This window comes from Anneissia japonica, unplaced genomic scaffold, assembly GCF_011630105.1.
Source record: "Anneissia japonica isolate Jap-2015-1 unplaced genomic scaffold, ASM1163010v1 scaffold287758_len931624_cov196, whole genome shotgun sequence".
NCBI classification, from domain to species: domain Eukaryota; kingdom Metazoa; phylum Echinodermata; class Crinoidea; order Comatulida; family Comatulidae; genus Anneissia; species Anneissia japonica.
In genome coordinates this window covers 856,487-883,482 of record NW_022722245.1, presented here as the reverse complement: position 1 = coordinate 883,482, position 26,996 = coordinate 856,487, and the positions used below count along the sequence as shown (strand labels likewise).

At 34.7% G+C, this 26,996-nt stretch overlaps 1 protein-coding gene across 1 annotated transcript in view; it reads left to right on the top strand.

Annotated features, from left to right (window-relative positions):
- Positions 1-26,996, top strand: part of LOC117111812 (probable E3 ubiquitin-protein ligase HERC1) — a 102,762-nt gene that overhangs the window by 50,263 nt on the left and 25,503 nt on the right. The window contains exons 8-12 of the mRNA XM_033254801.1: positions 3,025-3,168; positions 3,284-3,411; positions 15,553-15,697; positions 16,678-16,849; positions 26,099-26,233. Of these exons, the coding sequence (XP_033110692.1) occupies positions 3,025-3,168; positions 3,284-3,411; positions 15,553-15,697; positions 16,678-16,849; positions 26,099-26,233 (724 nt within the window). The remainder of the gene's footprint in view (positions 1-3,024; positions 3,169-3,283; positions 3,412-15,552; positions 15,698-16,677; positions 16,850-26,098; positions 26,234-26,996) is intronic.

Genomic DNA, 26,996 nt, shown 5'->3' with positions numbered 1-26,996 from the left:
TGATTGAGCCTAATACCGGGTTGTTATAATTTAAAACCATGTGAACTGAGTGAGATGAGCAACTACCGATGGTGCTCAAAATAATTTATTTCCTTCTTAGCTTCGTGTGGCAAACCATGGAAGAACTCACGTGGTCAAATTTTCTACACGAAGCTGGGTAGACATAGTTTCGTACACGAATGCTAATTGGTTGGCTCGCCCAGTGCATAGCACATGGTTGCTGTTTCACGTACACAAACGCTAATTGGTTGGCTCGCCCAGTGCACATGGTTTTCGTTTGTCTCAACAGGCCCAGACAACACCACGGCTCTGTTGTTTAGAATAGGCATGAAGGGGAATTCTTAAGTTATACCTTTGTCGTATAGCTTATCTTACAATATTTTCATGTTCTTTATTTTAGTTAATTAAAAGATATAAAGTGATGAATTAATACACTAGACACATGGTTTTATTTGAACACTTTATTATGACATCGTAAAGTGATGAATAAAAACACTAAACACATATAGTTTTATTTGTAGGCCTAGAGGGTAGGTCTAGCTTAGGTAACATCCTTCGTTCGTACGTTTATTGAGCGTTACGTACGTATTAGGTCAATTGTTACCACAAATTTAACCCAACCTCTATTTTACGAATCCCCTGATTTACGTACGCCCTCCGGTCCCGTACCGTACGTAAAATTGAGGTTCTACTGTATATACTACTATTGACAATACTACTATAAATATACCATTTTGATATATAATTACATATTCTAACTGGATTCTAGACCTAGGCCTATGTATATATCGTGTCTGTATTTAACAAATTTCAATCTTTGTCAATCTAAGTCGAATGTACAGTATGTCCTGGTCCTCGACCCTTTTAGGTTCATCACTTGGTTAGGCTCATCTTCATAAGATTTATATGAATGGATACCTTGTTTGAAGCAAGAAACCAAGTTGTCTTTATCCAGTACCGCTCGTTTATTTTATAAATCATGAGTTATGAACCTAAATGTTAAGAATGGTTGTCCATAAAAATCAAAGATTTGGTGGCAGATGTCAAAAAATGGATTTCTCTCAAATTTTTACCATGAATAGATACTTGGATAAAAAGCAAATCAATGACATTTGTTTAATTTTTTAGCCTTTGTTGTCATGGCAACGACCCATTATCTAAAATTTTTCGTTTTTGTAAATTTTGGACATTTTCAAAAGTGAAAAAACACTGACATTCAGACCTTATTTAACAAAAGGAACATGCACTATATATATTTTTGTGATCATCCATGTAAATAACAGTATTAACTTTCATTTATCGCAAAAAAAAAACTGTAAAAAATTCTGTTTGGAAGATACCATTACTTACAAAAGGGGTTTTTTCTCAAAATATATATTTTTTAAAGTGTGCCTCAGAAACCTATCTGTAGCTTCCAAAGTGGTGCACACATATACACCATCTTCCATATTTTGATAGTCAATAGTTGTCCAAACAATAATCAAGAATAAAAGTTGTGGGTAATTTAAACACGTGGATGCGGTATTGCCAGAAAAAATGTCATTTTTTGAATAAAAAATATCATTTTTTACTGAATGGATAACACTATACATCAACATAAATTTATTTTAAAATAATGTTACTATAGTTACATAAATAATCTAATAACATGTTAAGAAATGTGTTGCCAGGCTCATTTCAAGTAATTTAAAACTTAATTTTGTACTGTATTGCCAGAAAACAGCATTGTTTTTATTGAAAATTAACGCTATAAAATATAATATAATTCATTAACCATAACAAATATAGTTACCTGACTAGTTTAACAACATGCTAAGGAATGTGTTGTAAGGTTCCTGTATTGCCAGAAAAGCAGCATGTTTTCATTAAAAAATATTGTAAATGTGCTGTGTCAACTGGTGACACCACTGTCAGAAATTGGTATTTATAAAGTGAAATTATTATAAACTCGCCTAAAAAGGGTTTAAAATACCGCTAAAACAGAAAAATGACAACATTGATACCACAAACATTGTTTTTTTAAAAATCACAACATTAATTAAAGTATAGAAAAACATTTATTATTGTTGTAATCAAATGAATCTATGAATAAATCAGCGGAAAAAACTGGTAAATTTTACTATTATAATTTTTAAAAATGCACTGCTCGTACGTTTTTTTAATTACCCACATTTTTTAAACTGGAATTCTCTAAGGAAGCATTAGAACTACCTATTTGTAGAAAATCAGTTCTAAAAAAGCACCACTTTGAGGTTTATGAGCACTTAAAGTTTGGACGTTTTTCATAATTTGAAAAAAAAGAAAGACACCCCTTTTTAAAACATGGTATCTCTCAACTACGTAATCCAAAAAAACATTTTATAATATGCAACAAGATACCCAATATATTGACCTTATACATGCACTCATTATTTTTTATGAATAATCCATAAGGATATCAGAAATATTGTATCAAATTATTACTAATATTAACATTTAAAAACAGCCAAAAATGACAAAAATTGCCAAAAATACAAATTTACCTGTTGCCATGGAAATATACGCACAAAGTGAATAAAACTTCATATTTGATTTTTCTTAACAAAAGTATAGCCATGTGCAAAATTTGAAAGAAATCCATTTTTTTGAGTCTGCCACTATTTTTGAAATTTCTTTGATTTTTACAGACAACTGCTCTTAACCCCTACCCCAAACATCGCCATTGATTACACCAGTGATCAAAAATGACTGTAATACATTTAATCAATTTATACATTTTTCTTGTTAATATAATTTTTGATATTCCATATGTTTATTAATAGTAGAAAATACTAATTGGTATCAAATCTACTCAACTGTAGATTTGTAAACGTTTGTGAGTGAATTGGGAATAAATATACAACTTTTCTGTGTAGGTCAATGACCTTTTGACTTCTAGTTGCGTCAATTTTTAAGTTTAACTGTTGGGGGGGGGGGTGCACGGTGACCCCCCTCCAGCCCACGGCCTATTATTAATTGGAATAAACATCACTCTTTTTGAAACAGGTCATGGTGATAGTAATAGCAAGAATTGTCCTACTCTAGTCAAGGACATAAGTAGCGTTGGGCAAGTAATCTGCGGAAGCTCTCACACAATTGCAGTCTCGCAAGATGGCCGGACTGTGTGGTCGTTTGGTGGTGGCGATAATGGTAATGTGGTAGCTTAGTCATAGCTACTGTTTCATTAAAAAGCATAAATATCTGTTTCTACCTCTCATATGTACAAATACTTCAAAATCATTGCATTACATTAACATTTTTGCAGGTAAACTAGGCCATGGAGACACTATTCGAGTATACAAACCGAAAGTAATTGAAGCTTTACTGGGAATGTTCATTCGTAAAGTTGGCTGTGGTAGCCAATCATCACTGGCCCTCACAGCCTCTGGACAGGTGAGAATAAAAAAAAACTGAAAGCCTGCAGTGGTTTTCAACCTTTGAAAGTTTGCTCATCTGTTTTATTAAATATAGCTGGTAACATATTACCATGTGTGTATATGTACAAATACTTCATGGTTTACCTTTTATAAATATTTCTATTTCTGTTTATGAATGATGATCATCATTATATTACTGTAATTAGCATTATAGTTTTAATAGTTTTATATTATAACAATATTATATATTTCTTTTAATATACCTCTATCATTTATTTAAGCCCCCTGTTGCTGTTTCGATTACAGTGTACACGCTGATTACTTTGCCGACATTTTGTTTATTCCGTTCAATTATTTTCATAGGCCTGTTACCTCCAACGTTTTTTATGTTGCCGACTGTTTATTACTTCTCCGTTCCTATGGCGTGCCTTTTTATCTTAGAATTTATCTCGCCTTATATCTTACAGTTTTTAGTTAATCTGTATTTTTTCAGTCATACGTATAACGCTGAGGAAGGACACAGGCGTAAATTTTATGTCTCTATTATGTCAACGTATGCAATCGTTTCTTTTTCGTATTTGCTTTTTATTATATATTTTTGTGAGACATACGTGGAACCAACTACATCGGATACTACAGTATTATGATAAATTTTGGCACTCGCCTTGACACTGAACCACTCCACGAAAATTATGGAACAGTCTAGCTACTGTAAGATCGGACATTATATTTTTATCCCAATGCACGGCACTGGATGTTATCCCATCAGGCTTACGAATTAAAAATCCTATGCTGTACACCTCTTCTAATCCAAAATCTAGAGCAACGACTAACAAACTCTGCCGGCAATTCTTGTGGAAACTTCTAATCCACAAGATTCATTCATCTTACTCTGACCAACGCTATTTAACCAGGAAAATCAATGATTGTGAAAACCGAATTCGACAGCTCATCACGTCAGAATCGACTCTTGTAAGTACCCTCGAATTTATCGAACAGTCTTACAATTCAACACTGCATCTATGCTTAGAAAGAAAGTTGAATAAATTGTTGAAGCTGATCACAGCGGACAGATATTTACACCACCTCTACTTATCTAAGGACAGTTGACTCTTCAGTCACTTCCCTAAATACATGCATCCGTATCGGAACTCATCCAAGTACGACTCTGTCTGTTATAGCCAACCACTCTAATCGTAATCTTTCTCAAGATGAAAAAAATGTTCTGAACAAAGGTCTTTCTTTTTGCCCATCACAAAACTTGAACCCAGTTAGACTTTGCTCGGATCTCAATCAATTCTGTAGACAAATCAGGCTCAGCAAATACTTTGGTCAAGGTCACGATACACATGAACATTATCAAACCAAACTTAACTCTTTAACCAAGGAGAAGTGGACCCCACCAAATGGTAGAAATGCACATATTGATGCATTTGTTTCATTGGCAAGATGTCATCTAGACAAATTTATCAAGGAAGTGAATGGCCCTTCTTCAAAAATCCTCTCTAACGCTCAACTATTAAGGCATTGACCGATTTAAGTAAGGACACATCTATCGTTATTAAGCAAGCGGACAAAGGAGGCGCTACCACAATATTAAATAGACAAGATTACATTGCTGAAGCAGAATCTCAACTATCGGACACTACATTTTATGAACTGGTAGAATGTGATCAATCTATGATAGATAAGAACGAGTTAACATCATTGATATCTAAATGTCACCCTGACTTACATGCTAAGGTAAGCTCTCTTATCCCCGACAACCCGAATTCTGGAACTTTCTACACGATTCCTAAGTTACACAAACTACCTAAGCTCATTGCCAACAAAACTCAACCTACAGCTCATCCTTACAACATCTGTGATCTCACATCTCTAGACCCCATGGTTATTTTCGACCTAGCCAAGTCCCTTAAAATTACCCCTCCCGGTAGACCAATATTTTCTGGCATAGGTACCATCACTGAATTCATTTCTGGATTTGTTGATGGCATCCTTAATCCCCTTCTTTGTAACATCCCTAGTTACATTCAAGACACCACTGACTTCCTCCGAAAACTCAATCGTATCCCCAGCCCTCTTCCTCATAATTCTATTCTGGTTACTATGGATGTCACAGCCCTATATACTAATATACCGCATGACGAAGGCCTTATGGCTATTAAACAGTTTCTTGACTCTTTCCATCCCCTACCTTACACTGATGATATCATATCTATAATTAAATTCATTCTCACACACAATAACTTTCAGTTTAATAACAAGTATTATCGTCAGCTTAAAGGCACTGCTATGGGCACAAAAATGGCGCCCTCTTACGCCAATGTGTTCATGGCTAAGCTTGAAAACCAGTTGATTGATACTTCCACACTTAAACCATTATTTTACACTCGTTACATTGATGACTTTTTTTTATATGGCCACATGGAGAGGAATCCCTTAAACTCTTCATTTCCAATTTCAACAACGCCCACCACAGCATCAAATTCACGTCCGTCAGCCAAATAACATTTCTTGATACTTTGATTTGCATTAATAACAACAAACTTACTACTACTTTGTACACTAAACCTACGGACAGTCACAAGTACTTGGATTTCAACAGTTCCCATCCCGCTAGTATTAAACGATCCATAGTATACAGCCAAGCTCTACGCATTAAATGTATATGTTCCAATGTTACTGAATATAACAGACATATTAACACTCTTATCTACAAATTAAGCCAAAGCAACTACCCGATTCCATTCATCAAACATAACATTGACAAAGCATCATCCAAATCCCGACATGCTCTTCTCCAGTATAGACCTAAAACTAAAGTCACACGCATTCCTCTTATACTTGACTACAACTCCCGCATTTATCAGCTGTCCGAGTCTATAAAGCGGACTTCCAGGTGCTGCAAACTCAACTATCCGACCACAAACCCTTCGAAAATCCCCCATCTCAGCTAAACGCCAGCCCCCTAACCTTAAACATATCTTGACATCCTCCCAACTTCCTATTCCTCCCTTATTTGGTAACCGTCCCTGTAACAGCCCACGATGTAAGATCTGTGATATCCTCATCACGAGCAACTCTGTCAAGTTCCCTCATTCTAACATAACCATCAACCCTCCATGAGATTTGTTTTAATTGCTTCAGGGTTCAGGTCTTTCACTGATAGACGTTGTGCTGAACTTCAGTGGAATCTGAAACTTAACACACACAATATTGGTATTAACAAAGACCTAGGTTTCATAAGTAGTTATTCCTTCACTAAATAATATAAATGGTTTACCTTTTATAAATATTTCTATTTGTGTTTATGAATGATGATCATTATATTACTGTAATTAGCATTATAGTTTTAATAGTTTTATATTATAACAATATTATATAATTCTTTTAATATACCTTTATCATTTATTTAAGCCCACTGTCGCTGTTTCGATTACAGTGTACACGCTGATTACTTTGCCGACATTTTGTTTATTCCGTTCAATTATTTTCATAGGCCTGTTACCGCCAACGTTTTTTATGTTGCCGACTGTTTATTACTTCTCCGTTCCTATGGCGTACCTTTTATCTTAGAATTGATCTCGCCTTATATCTTACAGTTTTTAGTTAATCTGATCTGTATTTTTTCAGTCATACGTATAACGCTGAGGAAGGACACAGGCGTGTCCGAAATATTCGTCTTGAATAAATTTTATGTCTATTATGTCAACGTATGCAATCAAATGCAGTAATGCATCTAATAAAGTACATGAAACTTATGAAGGACATGTTTCGACGTGTACCACTTCATTTTTTTTTTTTATTTATTCATTCTGAAGTAATTATAAGTAAAAACATTCAAGGATAAAAACACAGAAAAGTACAAAAAGTAACTTATTTCCACCGTGGTCCCTAAAAATCATCAGGTAATTATGCTACTTAACGGTTTAAATACTACCGATCAAATGTAAGACAAAACAAGCAAATATTAAGGCAAGTCATGTATATAGAGGTCAGGAATACTATGGTAAGTCATGTATAGGAATTAGAATGAGAGAGTGATATTGTAATGAGTTGTTTGTTTGTTCAGTGACGGATTTCCCCAAGCATTGTAAAGGGCTTCTTTTATTTTAAGTTTGTAATGATATGTTGTAGACAATAATATACAGTAGGCTATTCTGACTTTCTTGTATATTCCTTTATTGGTATCTTGTTATCAACTGCCTTAAGGCTCATGTGTCCTTACTCTATGTATCATACAATAGAGGGCTCACTCATAATCTTAAGTACCTTCAAATACATCTCCCTTTTTTTATTTTTATTTATTTTCTTTAATTTTTATTTTTTTAAAGAATCTATTTATCTAATATTTCTTTTTAGCACTTTAGTTTCCTTTTCCTTAATAAAAAATCCTCAACAGGTAATACATTCTCTTTCATTTGATACAACAATTCTACAACAAACTAATAATAACTACATTCTGTTCATGAATGTTCATTAACTTTTGTGCTCAGAAGTAGACTATGCTGGCACAGTGATTATACAGGGATTATTCTGCCCTTTTTTTTATATAATCACAGATCAAGTTTTGTAACAGGTTTTCTGTTACGTTTCGGGTAGCGAAGCCGGTTATGTCTTGTGCTATTTGGTTCTATTCGCCGGTCTTGAGTATTTTGACGTCCTTCCTGTTCAATCAAATCTCTATGATTCCTCCTGTAGTATCTACCATCACTATATACGATCTGGGCGTATTGTGTTTTTCAACTACTAGCGCTGGCTTCCATTGTGTGTCTTTTCTTACACAAACTCTATCTCCACTTTTCAGTGCTTTGAGAGGTTTTGCTCCACGATCGTAATAGGTTTTCTGTTTATTTTGTTTGTTTTGTACCGTTTTGACAATATTTTTGTTAGTTTTCAGTTTTAGGAGTTTCTCTGACGTTGGCAACTGCGTTTTTGTTCTACGGCTCATTAACAATTGAACTGGGGACGGAAGTCCATCTCGCGGCGTATTGCGATAGTTTAGTAACGCTATATATGGATCTTGTTTGTCTTCCTTTGCTGTTTGTTCTGCCTTTCCAGCTCTTCCATTTGATTGCGGGTAATTTGGTGACACTAAAGTATGTTCAACTTCATATGATTTACTGAAAGCCTTAAACTCCGCTGATGAAAATTGAGGTCCATTATCTGACACTACCTCACTTGGGATTCCATGTCTCGCAAATTGTTGCTTACAGAATTTGATGACTGAATTGGATTTTTAACTTGTCAACTGATTTATTTCAAAGTATCCTGAATAGTAATCAACTATCAATAGATAGTCTTTTGCGTACAGTTCAAATAAATCCATTCCGACTTTTTGCCATGGACGTGTTGGTATGTCATGTCCTATCATCGGTTCTTTTGCGTTTCGATTTCTGTGTGTTAGACAAATCTCACACCTGCTCACTGTATCTGCTATTTGTGCATTCATACCAGGCCAGAACACAATATCTCGCGCAAGTCTCTTGGTTTTTTCAATACCTTGATGACTTACATGAAGCTTTGCAATCATTTGTTTTCTCAGTTTTGCTGGTATTATCACTCTGTCATTTTTAAACAATAGCTCATCTTCCACTAATATTTCCTCTCTATGGTTTTAACTCAGTATCTAGGATCGCTTTGTTACTTGGCCATCCTTCTCTGATAACTTCCTTTAGTTTTGTCAAAGTGCTATCATTTGTAGTTTCTTGTTTAATTTCTAATAGCCTTTCTTTTGACATTGGTATATTTTTTACCATGTATATTGGTATTTCTTTTTCTGTTTCTACATCTGGTAGATGATTTCTACTCAATGCATCTGCTATACAGTTCTTTACCTGTTTTGTAAACCAATTTGAGACTGTATTTCTGCAATGTTAATAACATTCTTTGTAGTCTTGGTGGCGTCATTGCTAAAGCTTTCTTCATAATAGCTTCAAGTGGCTTATGGTCGCTTTCTACTACAAATTCTCTGCCATATAGATATTTGTGAAAACGTTCGCATCCAAATACTACTGCTGCTAACTCTTTCTCTATTTGAGCATATCTAGTTTGTGATTCTGTAAATGCTTTTGATGCAAATGCTATTGGATGTCCTTCCTGGAGCAATACGGCTCCTACACCTGTACTTGATGCATCGACACTGACTGTTACTGATTTATTTACATCGTAGTATTGAAGAACTGGAGCTTCTGTTACTAAGCATTGTAACTCTTCAAAACATTTGTCATGTTCAGCATGCCATTGCCAGTCAATATCTTTCTCAAGAAGTTTTCTCAGTGGTTGTGTGACATTGCTCAGATGCGATATAAACTTCCCAAGATAATTTATCATACCTAGAAATTGCTGTAATTCTTTCTTATTTGTAGGTTTACGCATTCCATGCACTGCTTGTATTTTTCTCTCATCTGGCTTTAAACCTTCTGATGTAAGGGTATGTCCAATGTATTTTACTTCATTTAAACCAAATTTACATTTATCCGGATTTAGTTTAAGATTTTGTTCTTTAGCTCGTTTGAGTACTTTCTCAAGACGTTCATCATGTTGTTTCTGATTTACACCCCACACTAATATACCATCCATTATTACTTCTGTACCTTCTATATCCTCAAACATTTGGGTCATTACTCTTTGGAAGATCTCTGGTGCGGACTTAATACCGAAAGGTAGTCTAGTATATTGTTATATAGTATTAAGATAACTTACAAATATAGGCCAAATCAATAAAACCATTGGACTAAACTTTTACCTCACTACCCCATTACCTCACTAATTCAGTGGGCACCTGTTAAACGTCTCCCTAATTATTATATATGAAGTCTTTGACAGGACAATAGCCAATTCATGACAAAAAGCCTAAGTGGTCAACTCCTTGCATTTGATTTATAAAATAAGCTCAATTGAGAGACAGATCGTTACTAAATATAAGTTTACTTCTACCCCCAAAGTTGTTATATTATCTGACCAATAGAAACTCCCCAAAATGATGTAATAGTCAAATGATTAGGATAAGGTGATATCTTTCAACCAATCAGAGAAAGTCTACCACACCCCAAGCTTGTATGAAAAGTAAAGTATTAGTTATCCAGAGAAGACTTCCTTCTGATATCTTGAAGGAAACACTACGTCTCACAATCTTAGTTGTATATATTGTATATATCACGCAGTGTGAATAAAAGCTTTGCATTATAACCAGAAGAGATGTAGTCAGTTCAGTTATTTAAAGTAAACCATCTCGCACTACAATATTACATACTGTAGTGAAGATCCAGTCTTTGCATCCGGAACATACATTGGAATCGGGCACAACAACATGAGAATTACATGTACGTAACATTACATGGTGAAATGACCAGAACCGATCCAGTACCTTTCATGCAACGATGAGTCAAGCAAAAAAAAAAAAAAGTCCACCCAACAGTTGAAAGCAGAATAGTAATTGGAACCTTTTGAACATGCATGGAACTCGAACACCTGCTGAATACCTTTTCTGAAGAATGAACAGCAGAAACACTCACATCTGCTTGTAACAAACCGACAAAAAAAACGACAGGAAACGAAATCGGATTCGTGACAAGCCGACAGATGATAAAGATGACAGGATTCGAGACAAGCCGACATTAATTGGACTTCCCTCCCTGATGACGGAAATGACGACGCTCCAGAATATTTTTGAACATTACACTAAACTTTACTTTGAACATTATATTTTTGTTTTGATTACATTTTTATTTTTGAAAGAACTTGCATGAATGTTGTGAAGATTACAGACGTATAATTGGGTAAGTTGAATACATTGTTACATTCCATCATTGTGAGAAAGAGTTTAAAAAAAAATTTTTTTATCCATTATTAAAATTCAGTTTTAATTTAATACTTATTTTTGGAATTAATTTGATTTTATTACATCAACCACGTTTTTTTTGTAGTGCGCAATTTTTTTTTTCAAACAATTAAGTTAAGGTCAAAATAGCAAAATGTTAAACATTAATACATGCACATTTTAATGATACCTGATTGATTTAGATACACAAGTATAAACATCAATAATATAGCAATTATTCAGCACAGATTAGGTTAACGGACTGTTGATTTTGCAGAATCACACATGTATACCAATTTGTATAACCAATTTCAATTGCACATAGCCAGGCAATTTTTGAGGTTATTAAAGCTAAAATGATAATTGATATAAATAAATTCATTTATTAATTTAATTAATTTACTGGCCAGAAGTTTTGTAAATTATAAAATATTTAATTGATATGACTTGAACTTGTAGAGGAAAAATTCTTCGATTATAAATTGTGATGATAACCGTTCACTTACTAATTGGACCACTCGTAAACGCACTTCAAAATTCGAGAACATTGAATTTTATTTACTTATTCCCAAATTTAATTTATCGTGTAAACATATACTGAAATCTTGAAATTGATACGAATATTGAATTTAAATATTAGAACTTGAAATTATATTGTGTGAATACACAGTGTAATGATTTAAGTACGAATTATATGACATGTTGTCTAATGATTTAAATTGTGTTTATAATTTTATGATGAGGAATACAACAATTTTGTTTATGATTTAAATGTAAGGAAGCGATTAATGAATTATTGAATAATCCAAGCTTATATTGCAACACTAAATGAACAAGCTTATTACTTGTTGAGTTGTTAATGCCATGCAATTTTAATGAAACATATGTAATATGAGGATAAATTCGTCAGTTTAAATGAATACTGAATATAAGTACATATGGGTACAAATAATCAAAATTTACATAATTTTACTTGTAATGAAATGCTTAGGATAAATGTATGATAAATGTATACTAATAAATGATTATGAAATATGTGATATTAAACGATAACGAGTTAAAGTGCATATGTGTATTGCTAGTAAACACGAATAGATGAATTCCAGTCTACGTGTAATAGAAGCAATTGATTTTTTAGGAAATAAGTAAGTAAATAATGTTTAGTTAAATAAAAGTTAATTTAAGTTCCTCCTTATAAAGTTATTTTACTTTTAAATATTATCGTACATTACGTCGGATATGGCAAGACTAGACGTTTAAAAATAATCTTATGTTACATCGATGACACTAAGACACATGTCAAAACAACAAAGCGTATTAGATTGATTAACCTCGAAAATAAAAAATGTTATTCATTTGTATTTTTTAAAGAAATGAATGGAGAGAAAGAGAGAGTGAAGATGAGAATTTGATGGAATTAACATGTATTCATCTTGCACTACCAAATTTAACTTTTTTCCAATGTTATATGCTATGTTATATTTTATGTTTAATGCTTTAATTTTTATAATGAATTGTGGTATTACTTCACATTATGCATATTAATGCATTGTAGTATATTTTACCTTATGTCGTAACGTTAAAAAAAAAAAAAAAATAAAACAAGCCGAAAGGGATGTTATATAGTATTAAGATAACTTACGAATATAGGCCAAATCAATTTAACCATTGGACTGAACTTTTACCTCACTACCCCATTACCTCACTAATTCAGTGGGCACCTGTTAAACGTCTCCCTAATTATTATATATGAAGTTTTTGACAGGATAATAGCCAATTCATGACAAAAAGCCCAAGTGGTCAACTCCTTGCATTTGATTTATAAAATAAGCTCAATTGAGAAACAGATCGTTACTAAATTGTGTTCACTTCTACCCCCAAAGTTGTTATATTATCTGACCAATAGAAACTCCCCAAAATGATGTAATAGTCAAATGATTAGGATAAGGTTATATCTTTCAACCAATCAGAGAAAGTCTACCACACCCCAAGCTTGTATGAAAAGTAAAGTATTAGTTATCCAGAGAAGACTTCCTTCTGATACCTTGAAGGAAACACTACGTCTCACAATCTTAGTTGTATATATTGTATATATCACGCAGTGTGAATAAAAGCTTTGCATTATAACCAGAAGAGATGTAGTCAGTTCAGTTATTTAAAGTAAACCATCTCGCACTACAATATTACATATCGTAGTGAAGATCCAGTCTTTGCATCCGGAACATACATTGGAATCGGGCACACCAACTTGAGCAGTACACAGCGAACTGCAATACGTAATATTACAATATCTATATCTTCCATTAGGACTATTAAAAGTACACAGTTTAGAGCTTTCATTATCAAGCTGTATTTGCCAATATCCACTACTAGCATCTAATGTACTAAACACTTTAGCATTTGGAAGTTTTGTCACTACTTCTTCAATAGTTTTCATTGAATAGTGTTCACGCTCTAATGCTTCATTAAGATCTTTTTGATCTAGACATATACGTACACTATTCTTGTTCTTTTTAGCTACTACAACCATACTACTAACCCATTGTGTTGGCTGATTTTGTTTAACTATTACTCCAAGTTTTCCCATTCGTTTTAACTCTGCTTTAACTTTATTTCGTAGTGGTACAGGAACACTTCTAGGTGCATGTACAACTGGTCTAACTTCAGGTTTGACATGTAAACGTTGTTCACCTTTAATACACCCTAAACCTTCAAACACATATTTATTTATCATATCATGATACATGTTGGACTGCAATGTTTCTATACGTTTAATTAAGCCTAGTCTCTGACAAGCTTCAAGTCCTAACACTGGCTGTACATTTTGATTTATTATCTGAAATTCCACATCAAAATATTTATCTTTGTGCTCACAAACAAGGGTTACTTTACCTATTGGTTTGATTCTTTCTCCTGAATAGGTAATCAATCTAGCATTTGTCTTACTGGCTTTAGCACTTAACTCGCGTATTATTTTTTCTGGAATTCATTACATTGAGCACCAGTATCTAGTTTTAACTCAGCTATGTTCTGTTTAGGCTTATTATGAACATTTAGCTTTACTGTCCACTCTTTTTTATTATGCTCATTTTCTATAGCATCCATGAAGAATTCATTACTTGACTCTTCATCACTATCACTTACATGTACTTTTTTCTTAGGTTTCTTTTGCGGATGACAATTATTCCTAGTCAAGCACTTGTTTGCAAAATGGTTTAATTTACCACAAGCTTTACATGTTTTTCCATAAGCTGGACAGTTTTTACTTACATGATCATAACCACATTGTCTACAATTCTTAATGATACCACTCTTACTGTATAAGCTTACTTTATGCTTAAAATTTGCTTTGGTATGTCTTACTGTACTTATATCACTTGATACAGTAGTTTCATTCTTTGTGGTTACCTTCATGCTATCTCGTTGTTTTGAACTAGCTTTAGCTGCATGACATATTTCAATAGCCTTTTGTAATGCGAGTTCACTTTCTCTAAGCAGTCTATCTCTAACCTTATCACTTCTAATTCCGACCACAATCCTGTCCTTTATCAGACTGTCATGGAGCGTTTCAAATTCACATGACCTAGCTTTGCATCTCAAATCAGTGATAAACTGTTCTACAGTTTCACCTTCTTTCTGAAATCTTGTATTAAATTTATGTCGTTCAAATTAATGTTCTTCTGTGGTTCAAATTAAACTCTAAATTTCTCCAAAATATCTTTAATATTTTCATTGCTTTCGTTGTCAGCAAATGAAGAAGTGTTGAAAATTTCTAAAGCTTCCTCACCTATTACATGTAGTAATGTGCTACTTTGTACCTTGTTTGGTTTTCTATCCAATCCGCTGGCTATAATGTATAACTCAAACTTCTGTTTCCACTTTCTCTCCATTCTTCAGCCATGTTCTCCATAGTGATTTTAAGAGAAGTTGATGGTTTTAATCCGTTCATTTTGATTTACTTCTGACACCATGTAATGATATGTTGTAGACAATAATATACAGTAGGCTATTCTGACTTTCTTGTATGTTCCTTTATTGGTATCTTCCTTTATTGGTATCTTGTTATCAACTGCCTTAAGGCTCATGTGTCCTTACTCTATGTATCATACAATAGAGGGCTCACTCATAATCTTAAGTACCTTCATTACAAAGTTGATAAGTATTGTGGGCAGAGTCAAGAATAGTAAAACAGTCTGAATTTTCCGAACCTGTCTCTTATACACATCTAGATGTGTATAAGAGACAGGTATATATATGTGTGTGTGTGTGTATATATATATTTCATAATTTATGTTAATATTTTTTGCCATATTTATGTGTGTGTTTTTGTAGGTGTATGCATGGGGTCATGGTGCCACTTTAGGATGTGGGTCATCAGAGGTCACCATCCTTCGACCAAAGGTTATTGAAGATCTGCAGTCCACCAGGATAGTTGATGTATCAGTGGGAGATAGCCACTGCCTGGCTCTTAGTCATGGTATTGTTTTATTTTATTTATTTCATTCCTTATTCTGTATCTGTATTCTATACAAATACAACATGGTTTGAGGTGAAGTAGTGAATTCTACTAGCTGAGGTGTTCGATGATTGGGTATACCTCCTGACACAAAGCAGAGGGAGGTTGGAAGTAGAATTCACTGCTTTACCAAAATAAAACCATGTATTTGTTTGACTACACGTCATAAATATCAAACAGCAAATTGTCTGTCCACATTATCGATTAAAATCTATGCAGATAAAATTATGCATTTTTCATACGGTTCACATAGGTAGGGGTGCAGTAGTCGATTTTGGGTAGTACTTTATGAGTGTAATATCTATAGCAGAGGTAATGATAATTATGGCGAGGCGAGTCGAATGGCCAAGCGGTTAAGGTAGCGGCCCGTAACCTACAGCCATAATATCGGCGCTGGTTCGAACGGCACGCTCGCCTATGGCTCTGGAGGTGGAGCAAGTCTTCATGGATAAGGAGTATAAACCGTAGGCCCAGTGTACACAATGGCACATGTGCACTATAAAGAACCCAGTACATCTTTTGAGACGAGTAGGGGTGACCCCAGTTTAATGGTTCATCTCAAGCCCCTGCCCTTATCCAGATGCTGAACAGGCACTGATGAGTATCTACATAGATTTATATTTAGATTTAGATGGCATCTATTTTGTGAACACTTACCTGGATAAACCAACTAATTGCCAGTATTTCTTAAGTGAACACTCCCACGACAAAATAGAGCCATCCAACCGAGTACACCACATGATGAAACCAACGCCAAATTGTTTGTCCTCATTCCTTGAAGACTGAAAACTACTGTAGATCACAGAGAGAGAAGTAGGGAGGGTGATTATCCAAGAAGTATCTTGCTTCCTCAACCTGTTCCCTGGAAAGTATTCATAGTCACGTAATAGTGCAGATAAATCTGTTTTGTAATAATTAGTATTTTGTGTCTCATTCAATAGATAATGAAGTGTATGCATGGGGCAACAATGCAATGGGGCAGTGTGCACAAGGCCACACTACCAGTCCCATTGCACGACCCAAAAAAGTAGTAGGTATAGAGGGCGTGACGGTCCATCAGATATCCGCAGGGACTTCACATAGCATTGTTTGGACAGCTCTACCCACTGATAGGTAAGTTCATTTATTGGAACATACATTTTCGTTATTTGAACATACACTTTTAAGTACTATTTTTGCCAATAGTATTTTGCCACATTTCTGCCATACTAATTTGGGTAAAGGGGTAATTATTCATAAGACTCTTACACAGGGAATTGTTTAAATTCTTTCTAACAAGAACATTGAACAAATTATTTTTGCTAAATTAATCAAGTTAATAATTTTACTTACTCATCCCTTTCTTTTACTATGGAAGCACCTAAGTGCCATTCGACTTGACGACTTGTCAAGATAATTTATGTTGTCAAGTGGACATAATATACATATGTCGACATGTCGAGATCAACTATCTTGCCAAGTCGACATACTAAAAGTATTATGTTGTCATGGCGAGATAGGTTGTCTTGACAAGTCGACATAATAAAAATTGTATGTTGTACTGGCGAGATAGATTATCTTGACAAGTTGACATAATACAAATTGTACTGTATGTTGCCATGTCGAGATAGATTATCTTGTCAAGTCGAAATAGTAAAAATATTATGTTGTCATGGTGACATAGATTATCTTGACAAGTCGACATAATAAAAATTGTATGTTGTCATGACAAGATAGATTATCTTGTCAAGTCGACATAGTAAAAATTTTATGTTATGGCGAGATAGATTATCTTGACAAGTCGACATAATACAAATTCAGGGCTTGCCCTAACTTTTTTTGGTAACTTGCCCACTGGGCTAGTTTACTAGAGATTTTACTAGCCCACAGAATATTTTAATAGCCCACAGACAGGAAAAAATTTTGTTTCAAAATATTTTTTAGCGACAAATAAATTTGAAGGTTGATTTGCAATTTCATAATTTATGTAGTATTGCTGTTTGAGCTATCCTCTCAAAATATTGTTGAATAAATAAATAAAAAATCACCCATGCTGCAAAATCGACTCTGGTTAATAACAGGGACAGATGAGCATGTTTTACATCTCCCTGGTTATAACTTTGGCTTTCTAATATTTAACAAAGGGCCCAGAAATCAATCAAACCAATGCATCTGTTAAATCTTTAGGTCTCAAGTCACTCATTCCCAATGGCAACAAATCTTGCTTAGGCTAGGTTAGGCTACCTATGCTAGGCTAGGCTACCTAGGCCTAGACAAGACCTAGGGCCTAGGCTAGGCTACCTAGGCCTAGACAAGACCTAGGGCCTAGGCTAGCCTAGCCTACCTATAGCATTGAAGTACTTATTATTAAAAGTTGAACATTTTAAAAATACCATTATGAGAAAATAATATGAATATAAGGTAGTACATTAAATTAAATGTTCTAACTTCCTAAATTAACCAGATTGAACGATCAAACGATCTTCTATTGAGAGAAAGATAACATGCCATCCTGTAGTGGTTGGTGAGTGACTTGGGGATCATCTTAATAATTAAACACTCACGCATGTGGAGAGCTGAAAGCTAGCTAGAGTGTACTCTCTGGGCTGCAGTACCTACTGTGCAGGGATTGTCTCGAAAGTTCCGCTTTTTTTTTTTTTAAGAAAATGTTTTTCTTGCTAATTCCCCACTAGACAACCGGGCAACATGAGGAGTAAATAGGCTAGCCCGGAGCGGTTTTTACTAGACATTGTACGCCGGGCTAGTACTAAATCGAGCCCTGAAATTGTATGTCGTCTTGGCAATATAGTTGATCTCGACATGTCGACATGATATGTATATTATGTCGTATTGACAACTTAAATTATCTTGACAAGTCGTCAAGTCGAATGGCACTTAGGTGCTTCTGTATTTTACTTTCATTTTTCCGATTTTTTCTTTTTCTTCGCTCTACCTTCCCCTTCCATCACTTCCCTTCCCCACATTCATTTTCTTCCCTTCTACCCTTAATTTTCCTATTACCCTCCTTCTTCTTATCCTCACTGATATTCCCTATCTTCTTTGTCTCTTTACTTCCCTTCTTTCTCCTCTCTTCCTACCCTTCTCCCTCACTTTCCCATTATCCTTCTCTGTCTTTTCCACATTTTCTTGTACCACTGGTTTTCGCGCCGCACCTTTAGGCTGTAACAATCAAGAGGAAATAGTCATTAAGAAACTGTAGGTAGTGGTATAGCTTTTACTACGAAAAAAGGGAATTCCGAACTAAGCAAAGCGCATGCGCAGTTACCAAATAACATCCATGAATTATTTAAAAAAAAACACAGTGAGCATGCACTTGGAAGTAGGCGACGTTATCAAGCCATGTCGAGCATGCGCAGTTACCAAAAAGATGTCCCAAATAGCGGCTGTTAAGACGTCTTACGAACCAAATAGCGGCTGTTAAGACGTCTTACGAACCAAATAGCGGCTGCATGCGAAGAGGATGATTACCAAGAAATCATCCTAACCAGCGAAGAGGGTATGAATATAACTCGAGCAGGCTGAAAGCCTGTATTTTGGCTATCTTTACAGCCAGTTCATCAGTGTTCGTTAGGGGGAATTGTAATTAAATTATCTCAAAAAAAGTATATTAGGCTCTATTGTCTACCTACGTACGTAGACCTATGCATTGACAATTTCATAAAAAATAACCACAGAAACTGACGACACAACCTAGGGCCTAGGCCTACTACATATCCAAGTAGTAGAGCCAGGGTATTCCACATTTAATGTCGAAAAATATGTGCCTTACGCTGAAGAGGGTTAGGATTAGGCTAACTATTGTCGAGATATCGTATGGTACTCAGGTTTTATCGACCCATATAAAATAGCCACACACTGGCGACAGTAGTAGAAAGACCTAGCTATAGTGGAGGAGGGGAATGAATACAAATAAATAAAATAATATTAAAATTAATATTATTAATAATAATAACAATAATAATACAAATGTGGTTTGGCTTAGTGGTTTTCATTCTGGTTGTTGAACTTGTAGGCAGCAGGAGTACAAACAACAAACAGTAACAGACCCCATGGATGGCAGACCGAACGAACAAGGGAAAAACAACATAAACTAGATTAAGAGATGAGCATTTATTGGGGAAGAGTGAAATGGTACAACACAGTAAGAGAAAAAGATTGATTTGGCGTCGACATCCTGAAACATTTGTCCAGCAGTGGACTGACAATAGCTGATGATGAAGGTTATAAACGTGGTTGAACCTGGAGTCTAGGTGATAGCTTAATTAATCTACCATATGGAATTACAACCTAGACAAAGTGGGGTTGATCACCATAACAAAAGCATGGATAATGTATGTTTGTTAAGCTTTAAATTAATTTAGGAATTTAAAGATAAGAATATTGTTCCATTTATTAATAAGAAACACAAATGTATAAAAATATCTCACATGTGTCTGCAAATTTTCAACGAGTTAATTTCCGTATTCTACCGTTGTTGGGTCCTTTACTATACACAAAACACATATTTGGTACTGCGATACAGTGTATTAACCTATAAACAGGTAAAAAGAGACAAATTAACTTGATTTTATTAATTTTAGCGGCCCGCTATAAATCACATCATGCATCACTCGCGGATTGATAATTTTTGTTGATATCTGGTTATGCGCCTCTATTTGTATGAGGAAATTCGGAAATCCCCCATGCTGTACACGCGACGTTTGTAAACACATGGGATATATGCCTAGCCGTATCGGTTGCAAGATGGAGCAACTAGGTGAAAGCTTGCTCGAAGCGAGGTCATCCTCGATTGACTCTTTACAGATTCTGTTAGGAAAAGAAGAAAAAAGTCAACAACAAGATAACTGATGGTATCCCAAGGCATACCACTAACCACTAGTAAGAAAGAAAAGGCGGTGATTCCATGCTAGCTGATAGTTATGGATATCTGGTAGGTCGGGATAGGACCTAGGCCTATATAAAAATTGTCTTAGTTGGGATGATAGATAAGCGAACCAAGCGCATATTTATGTTGTATATTATAAGCTTAGACCTAACCTTCCGTAGGTTAAGCATCAACAAGATTAGGCCTAGATTTGAAAGAGGGCTAAAACACTTGTATGGAAATCGACCCTTTTTCATTTTCTGAACTATGCGCAGACAGATCTCTAGGCCAAGGCTAGTCCTCTAGAGTAATGTAATTTCTGCACGGTGGAGGACTTAGCCTATATCAAGGCAGGCCTTATTTTAACGTAATTACATATGTTTTACTTATTAGAATTGCTGTCATAAAGTAAAATATGACCGTCAAATAAAACTGTTTGTACATTTTTATTTCTGGTGTTTAGTTGCAATTGCATTTTTAGCTGTTGCTTATCAAACATGTATCCCTACCAAGATCCAGCCATTGCTTCCGTCAGTTATGGATATCTGGTAGGTCTTCTCTTTCTGGCCTAGACCTAGCCTATATCTTAGTTAGTAGGGCGGGATAGGTCCTAGGCCTATATAAAAATTGACTTAGCTGGGATGATTGATAAGCGAACCAAGCGCATATCTACGTCGTATATTATAAGCTTAGACCTAACCTTCCGTAGGTTAAGCATCAACAAGATTAGGCCTAGATTCGAAAGAGGGCTAAAACACTTGTATGGAAATCGACCCTTTTTCATTTTCTGAACTATGCGCAGACAGATCTCTAGGCCAAGGCTAGTCCTCTAGAGTAGTCTAATTTCTGCACGGTGGAGGACTTAGCCTATATCAAGGCAGGCCTTATTTTAACGTAATTACACATGTTTTACTTATTAGAATTGCTGTCGTAAAGTAAAATGTGACCGTGACATTTTTATTTCTGGTGTTTAGTTGCAATTGGATTTTTAGCTGTTGCTTATCAAATACTGTATGTATCCCTACCAAGATCCAGCCATTGATTCCCACAGCATTAATTGTTTTTCAATGTTTTGCCTAGATATAATCAGGGAACAGTGAAATTTCACAGTTCCCTGATACTGTATAATACATTCTTTTCATCCATTTACAAACCATATAGAATAAATTGTATTGATCATTTGTTTTTATTAGCTATACACATTTCAAAGCACGAAATCGTCTTGCAGCCTTGGACTTGCAGATGAACTAAGAAAGACAACCCAATGTAAGCATCACTCATTTATGGTTGAGTACTACCCCATATAATTTTCCCTTGTTAATCAAATACCAACAGAAATAAAACCTGATTCTTTCAATTTATAGTTCTATGTTTTTTTCAGATCAATACCTCCCACCTAATTGAAAAAAGATGTACAAAATGTAATGGTGGAAAAATTAAACATTAGTTTACCAAATTTCTTTATTACATGCAATAAGTCATAAATATGGAATGTTGTTTTTCTTCATCAGGTAGCACAAGCGCTTCAACAAAAACCCAGATAACTGGTCACTCTGCAGAGGTGTTAGTAGCCAAATGTTGATTAGAGAGATACAGGTTATGATTATTATGGATAGCGGTATCATTTACAAGTAAAATGAAATGAAAGCAAATGATCCCAGATGAATTCAACAAACCATTGCAAAGGTACTCCCATCACCTATGGAGGATTTGGTCAATTTTGAGCCCAGATTTTCAGAACAATGACTGTAAACAAAGCCTAAAATGACTTGTTTTTGTTGTATAGACTGTATAGCCGGCATGTACTGCATATATTTATGGGGAAATAAAATCCGATTTTGAAAAATAGTGTTATAATATCAGTCCCCGAGTTTTGCTTGTCTGAAGAAGTAAATAATTTGCTAAACAAAAAGGTACTCTTGTAACAGTGGATTATAATGATGAATGTAAAAGTGGTTCTGACTAGTAAAATAACAATGAGGCTGAATACTGTATGTAATCAGCTTCAAGCTGCTACACAGCCTTGATTTGTATAGTGTAACATCAGGTTCGTCCAGATATCAGAAGTACGGTAGATAATGCTGCTCCAAATTCAGAAGTGCAATGTTCAAGGATGAAATGTCAATATGAGTAAAGTAGGCTAGGCCTATACACCACACACTACAGCACCTCTGTCAACAAAGAATGTATAATACAAAAGGACATCAACAAAGGAATGTAAAGCAAAATATAACTTAATGGTTGATGATTTATTCAGTAGCAACAGACGAACTGGCAATCGTGTCCAGTCCAAAACAAAACTTGAACTAAACAGTTATAAAACTGTTGTAAAACAGTGAAGAAATAATCACTGTAAAACTATTACTATTAGTTATTAACAATACTATAAACTGTAATACTGTATGCGCCTCACTTTAAATTAGCTGTGGCAAGTGCAAACTGATACATGACTAGAAAAAGTAGATTTCACGAGATATGTGCACACACAATACTGGATTATTAAATAATATCAATGTTACACTATTATAGCTTTATTGTACATTAAGATCAAACCATTAATATGTACCTGTTGGAGACAGAAATTCATCCCAAATCCTCTAAATGTAAAATGAGGGAATAATCCATCTATCCCCCTAATCAGATACTGGTGCCACTAATAAGTAAATGGACGGTCGCTGTGATGGCAGTTTGATTATTCAGCTCTTCTGGTTCCAATTCTGCAAGCTGTCGAAAATCCTGCTTCATGGTTCTGGACAATGACAGCTGCATCTCATAAAAAAACGTACAGTAGACTGCCATTGTCTGAAATTAAAAAGTATCAATATTCTTACTTGTAACTACTATGCATACTGTACTGAACTGTATGATTATCATATTAAAAGCTTATACAATATTATAAAATATGAACTGAAAATATATACTGAATCTTGTCTCTTATTCTGAATTATTACTCCATAAAGCATATATAACAGTACACACATTGTAAATAAAGTTATTTAGTTTATAGATAGGATATTGACAGTAAAAAGAATTTCCAACATCAATAATCTTCGCCTACATTGCACATCCATAATGTAGAGTGCCATGTATTTACTTACAGAATTTTGTTTATACCCCATCCATACATACATATACAGTATCTACTAAATCCACAACACCTGAAGATGGGCCTAGATCTACATGATTGGTATACTATTTTTTGTTTTTATGTTCGTCAACCCAACTGCCCGAATAGCAGTACATTTTCAACTTGCTAAAATCTATAAGCACCAGTGTTGGCAGGCCACAACCCACACAAAAATTTCTAAACATCCTTGGCCGAGCTCGCCCAGAAAAGGTATGTACTGCAGTAGTAGTAAGCTGAGGCCTAGCCCTACTACTACTACTACTATTATTCCTTTGTCACACACACACGGGGTATACTTGCATAAAAAAAAGACTCATTATCATCGAGGACAGTATACAAATACCACATACAGTAAATGTATTTACAATTATAGAAGAGCATAATCAATACTTACAACATTGAAATTATTGTCCGGAACTTGATACTATACTCCGAAGGTATGGAGCGATTACCCCGGCCAGCCAGCAGCCACACTATGTTTACATGTCAGTAGCTTTTAAACGGATCCGATCTAAGCTAAGCCTATCGTCGAAGCACAGCATAGCTGAGACAGTCGCTTCGCAGGTACTGCATTATTTCTCCTTTTTTTTTTATCATCAATCGTAAAAAAAATGTATTTATGACAAAAAAATGACTGGTTTATGAAAATTAAAGTAATAATGTATATGCATATTTTCCAAAGAAATTTGCAGACACTCGTCTTTAATTAATGTTCATCAATGTTTCTCAAACCTGCCTATTGTTCAGCAAAATATACCAGTACATAAGCCCATATGATATTTGCTATGTCAATATGTATGTTGTTAAATGAATAAATAATTAATATCAAAATAGTGATATAAAGTGCTTACCCAAACTTGATCACCATGACAAAAGCATGGATAATGCATGTTTGTAAAGTTTTGAATAAATTTAGGAAGTTTAAAGAATATTAATATACCAAAATATACCAGTACATAAGCCCTATGATATTTGCCATTGTTAATATGTTTAAAAACATTAACAGGTATTAGCAAATAAATTATTACATTATAAATATATATGTATAAGTGTGTATTTGTGAATATGTTTGTGATATGGCAAATGTTTTGCACAGTATTACATTTCAGTCTACACCACAACTCTGGAACACGCCTACTTCATTTCGACACGCCTACTTCCAAATACAGAAATTGTTTAAATTTATTCCCAGATATATATATATATACACCATACCTTCAATAATGTAAGCTTTACAATATTTATTGCTCTATAGGAAAATACAGTTACAGATTTATTTGTTGAAGGAGCTAAACAAAATGTACTCATAGGATAATAAGCTACAGAAGTTGCGGCGTTTTTTTTATAGGAAATATTTCTTGTTAATGTTGAATACGATGTTATCCAAAACACTTTCAGATACATTGGTTTAGCCAGAAAAACGAAATAGGCCATCCAAAGTGGAAGCCAGTGGGCATGGCCCTGAGCCGATGGGTGGGCCACACTGCCTCCCAAACATAAGGGGGAAAAATAGAAAATTATCATCTTTAGAGAGCATTTAGAGGTGTTTAAATTTTGGAATTTTGTCTTCAAAAGAATTGTGTTGAATTAGCTATAACAAAGATATTTCAGTTATGAACATAGATTGCGCACGGCTACGGTTATTCACATAATGTTTCTAGGCTATGCAGATGCATCTTAACCTCTCGCCTTAGTCTAGTGAAAATTATACTTTAGGTCCTCCGAATCGAGAGATAGCGCTAGACCTACTGTATTTTGTTGACTATTAAAATTTAACTTCCATGAATTAATTATAACCAGAGAGTTACGAACACCAACAATGTCGGTGAACCTAATCTCAAGTATTGTATTTGCAGAGCCACATGCATGTGCTGTGAGCGACTCAGAACTGTCCCATTTTCCAGCGGGGTATAAATGTTTTTAACATGACGCATGTTGTAAGTGAACTTTTCGCCGGGTAGGCAATAGTTAACCCTTACATTTTTGGGAATCCCCACCGAATATTGGTATGAAAACAATGTACATTCAATCAATAGAGGTTGTTTTTATCAAACGTAAATACGATTTAGCTTTAGTTTAATGTAATGTAGATTTGAAGAATATAGAATTTGCTAAAAGTAGATCAGGCCCAATAAGGCTAGACCGAGCTGATTAGGCCAAGCTGTCCAAGCCGTCACGGTAAAAGTGGTTGTCCTAAATAATTGTTGGCCGTCCGAAAGACGGCCGGACGGCTTGCTGGCTAAGCCTATGTTCAGATGTCAACTCTTCCTCCAGCTACTGTAATATCCCTATTGAGACTGTGTAACAAGAAATATGTTGTATTTCTGCTTTTCCAGAATCATATACAAATTGTCTATTTTTGTATTCTCAGACAAGTGGTTGCTTGGCATCGGCCATTTTGTGTTGACCTTCAAGAAGTGACTTTCAGTCACCTTCGCTCATTCCTTGAGAGGTATTGTAATGAATTTGATCAGACTCTTCCACCAGTACCATTTCCAACTCCAAGGTAATTCACATTCATCTTTAATTATATTCTCATTATTTTTATTTCTTCAGCCTGAAAGTATGTGGCACAGAAAGAGATTTTTAATAAGGAATGTTTAAAGTATAGTGAAGTACTACTTCATAATTTTCATTATTGATAGTAATAGGCCTAGTTATTGTGATGGAATTCGAGGGTTGAATTCGAGTCCAAGTAAGCAGCGGGTACTGCAGTGTTGATAGTAAGTGTTATTGTGATGGAAGAGACAATAACTGGATTTGCGTCAGGAGAAACATGTATAGGTGTAATTTTGCCCTACCTGACGTGGAAATGTACTGAATACTGTATGTTTGAAAACAATTGCGAAGAAGAAAAAAATAACAATTACTGTCAACACTGCAGTACCCGCTGCTTACTTGGACTCAAATTCAACCCTGGCCATCAGGTGCAAGTCCGGTGGTCTAGAGGTATGATGCCAGGCTAGTGATCTGGAGATCGTGGGTTCGAGTCCCACCCGATAAATGATTTTTTTCGCAATTTTTTTCAAACTTACTGAGTATTCAGTACATTTCCACGTCAGGTAGGGCAAAATTACACCTAAGCATTTTCATTATTGTTATAAATATATACAGTAATGTTATAAATTTATAATTATAAAATATAGTCTATTGCTATTGACAATAACAATATGACATCTGTCTTTTTTAAAGTTTTTTTTCAAAATATCATCATTGTAGTATTGCAGCTAGACCTATATAATACATTGATTATTCATATGACGTTGTAC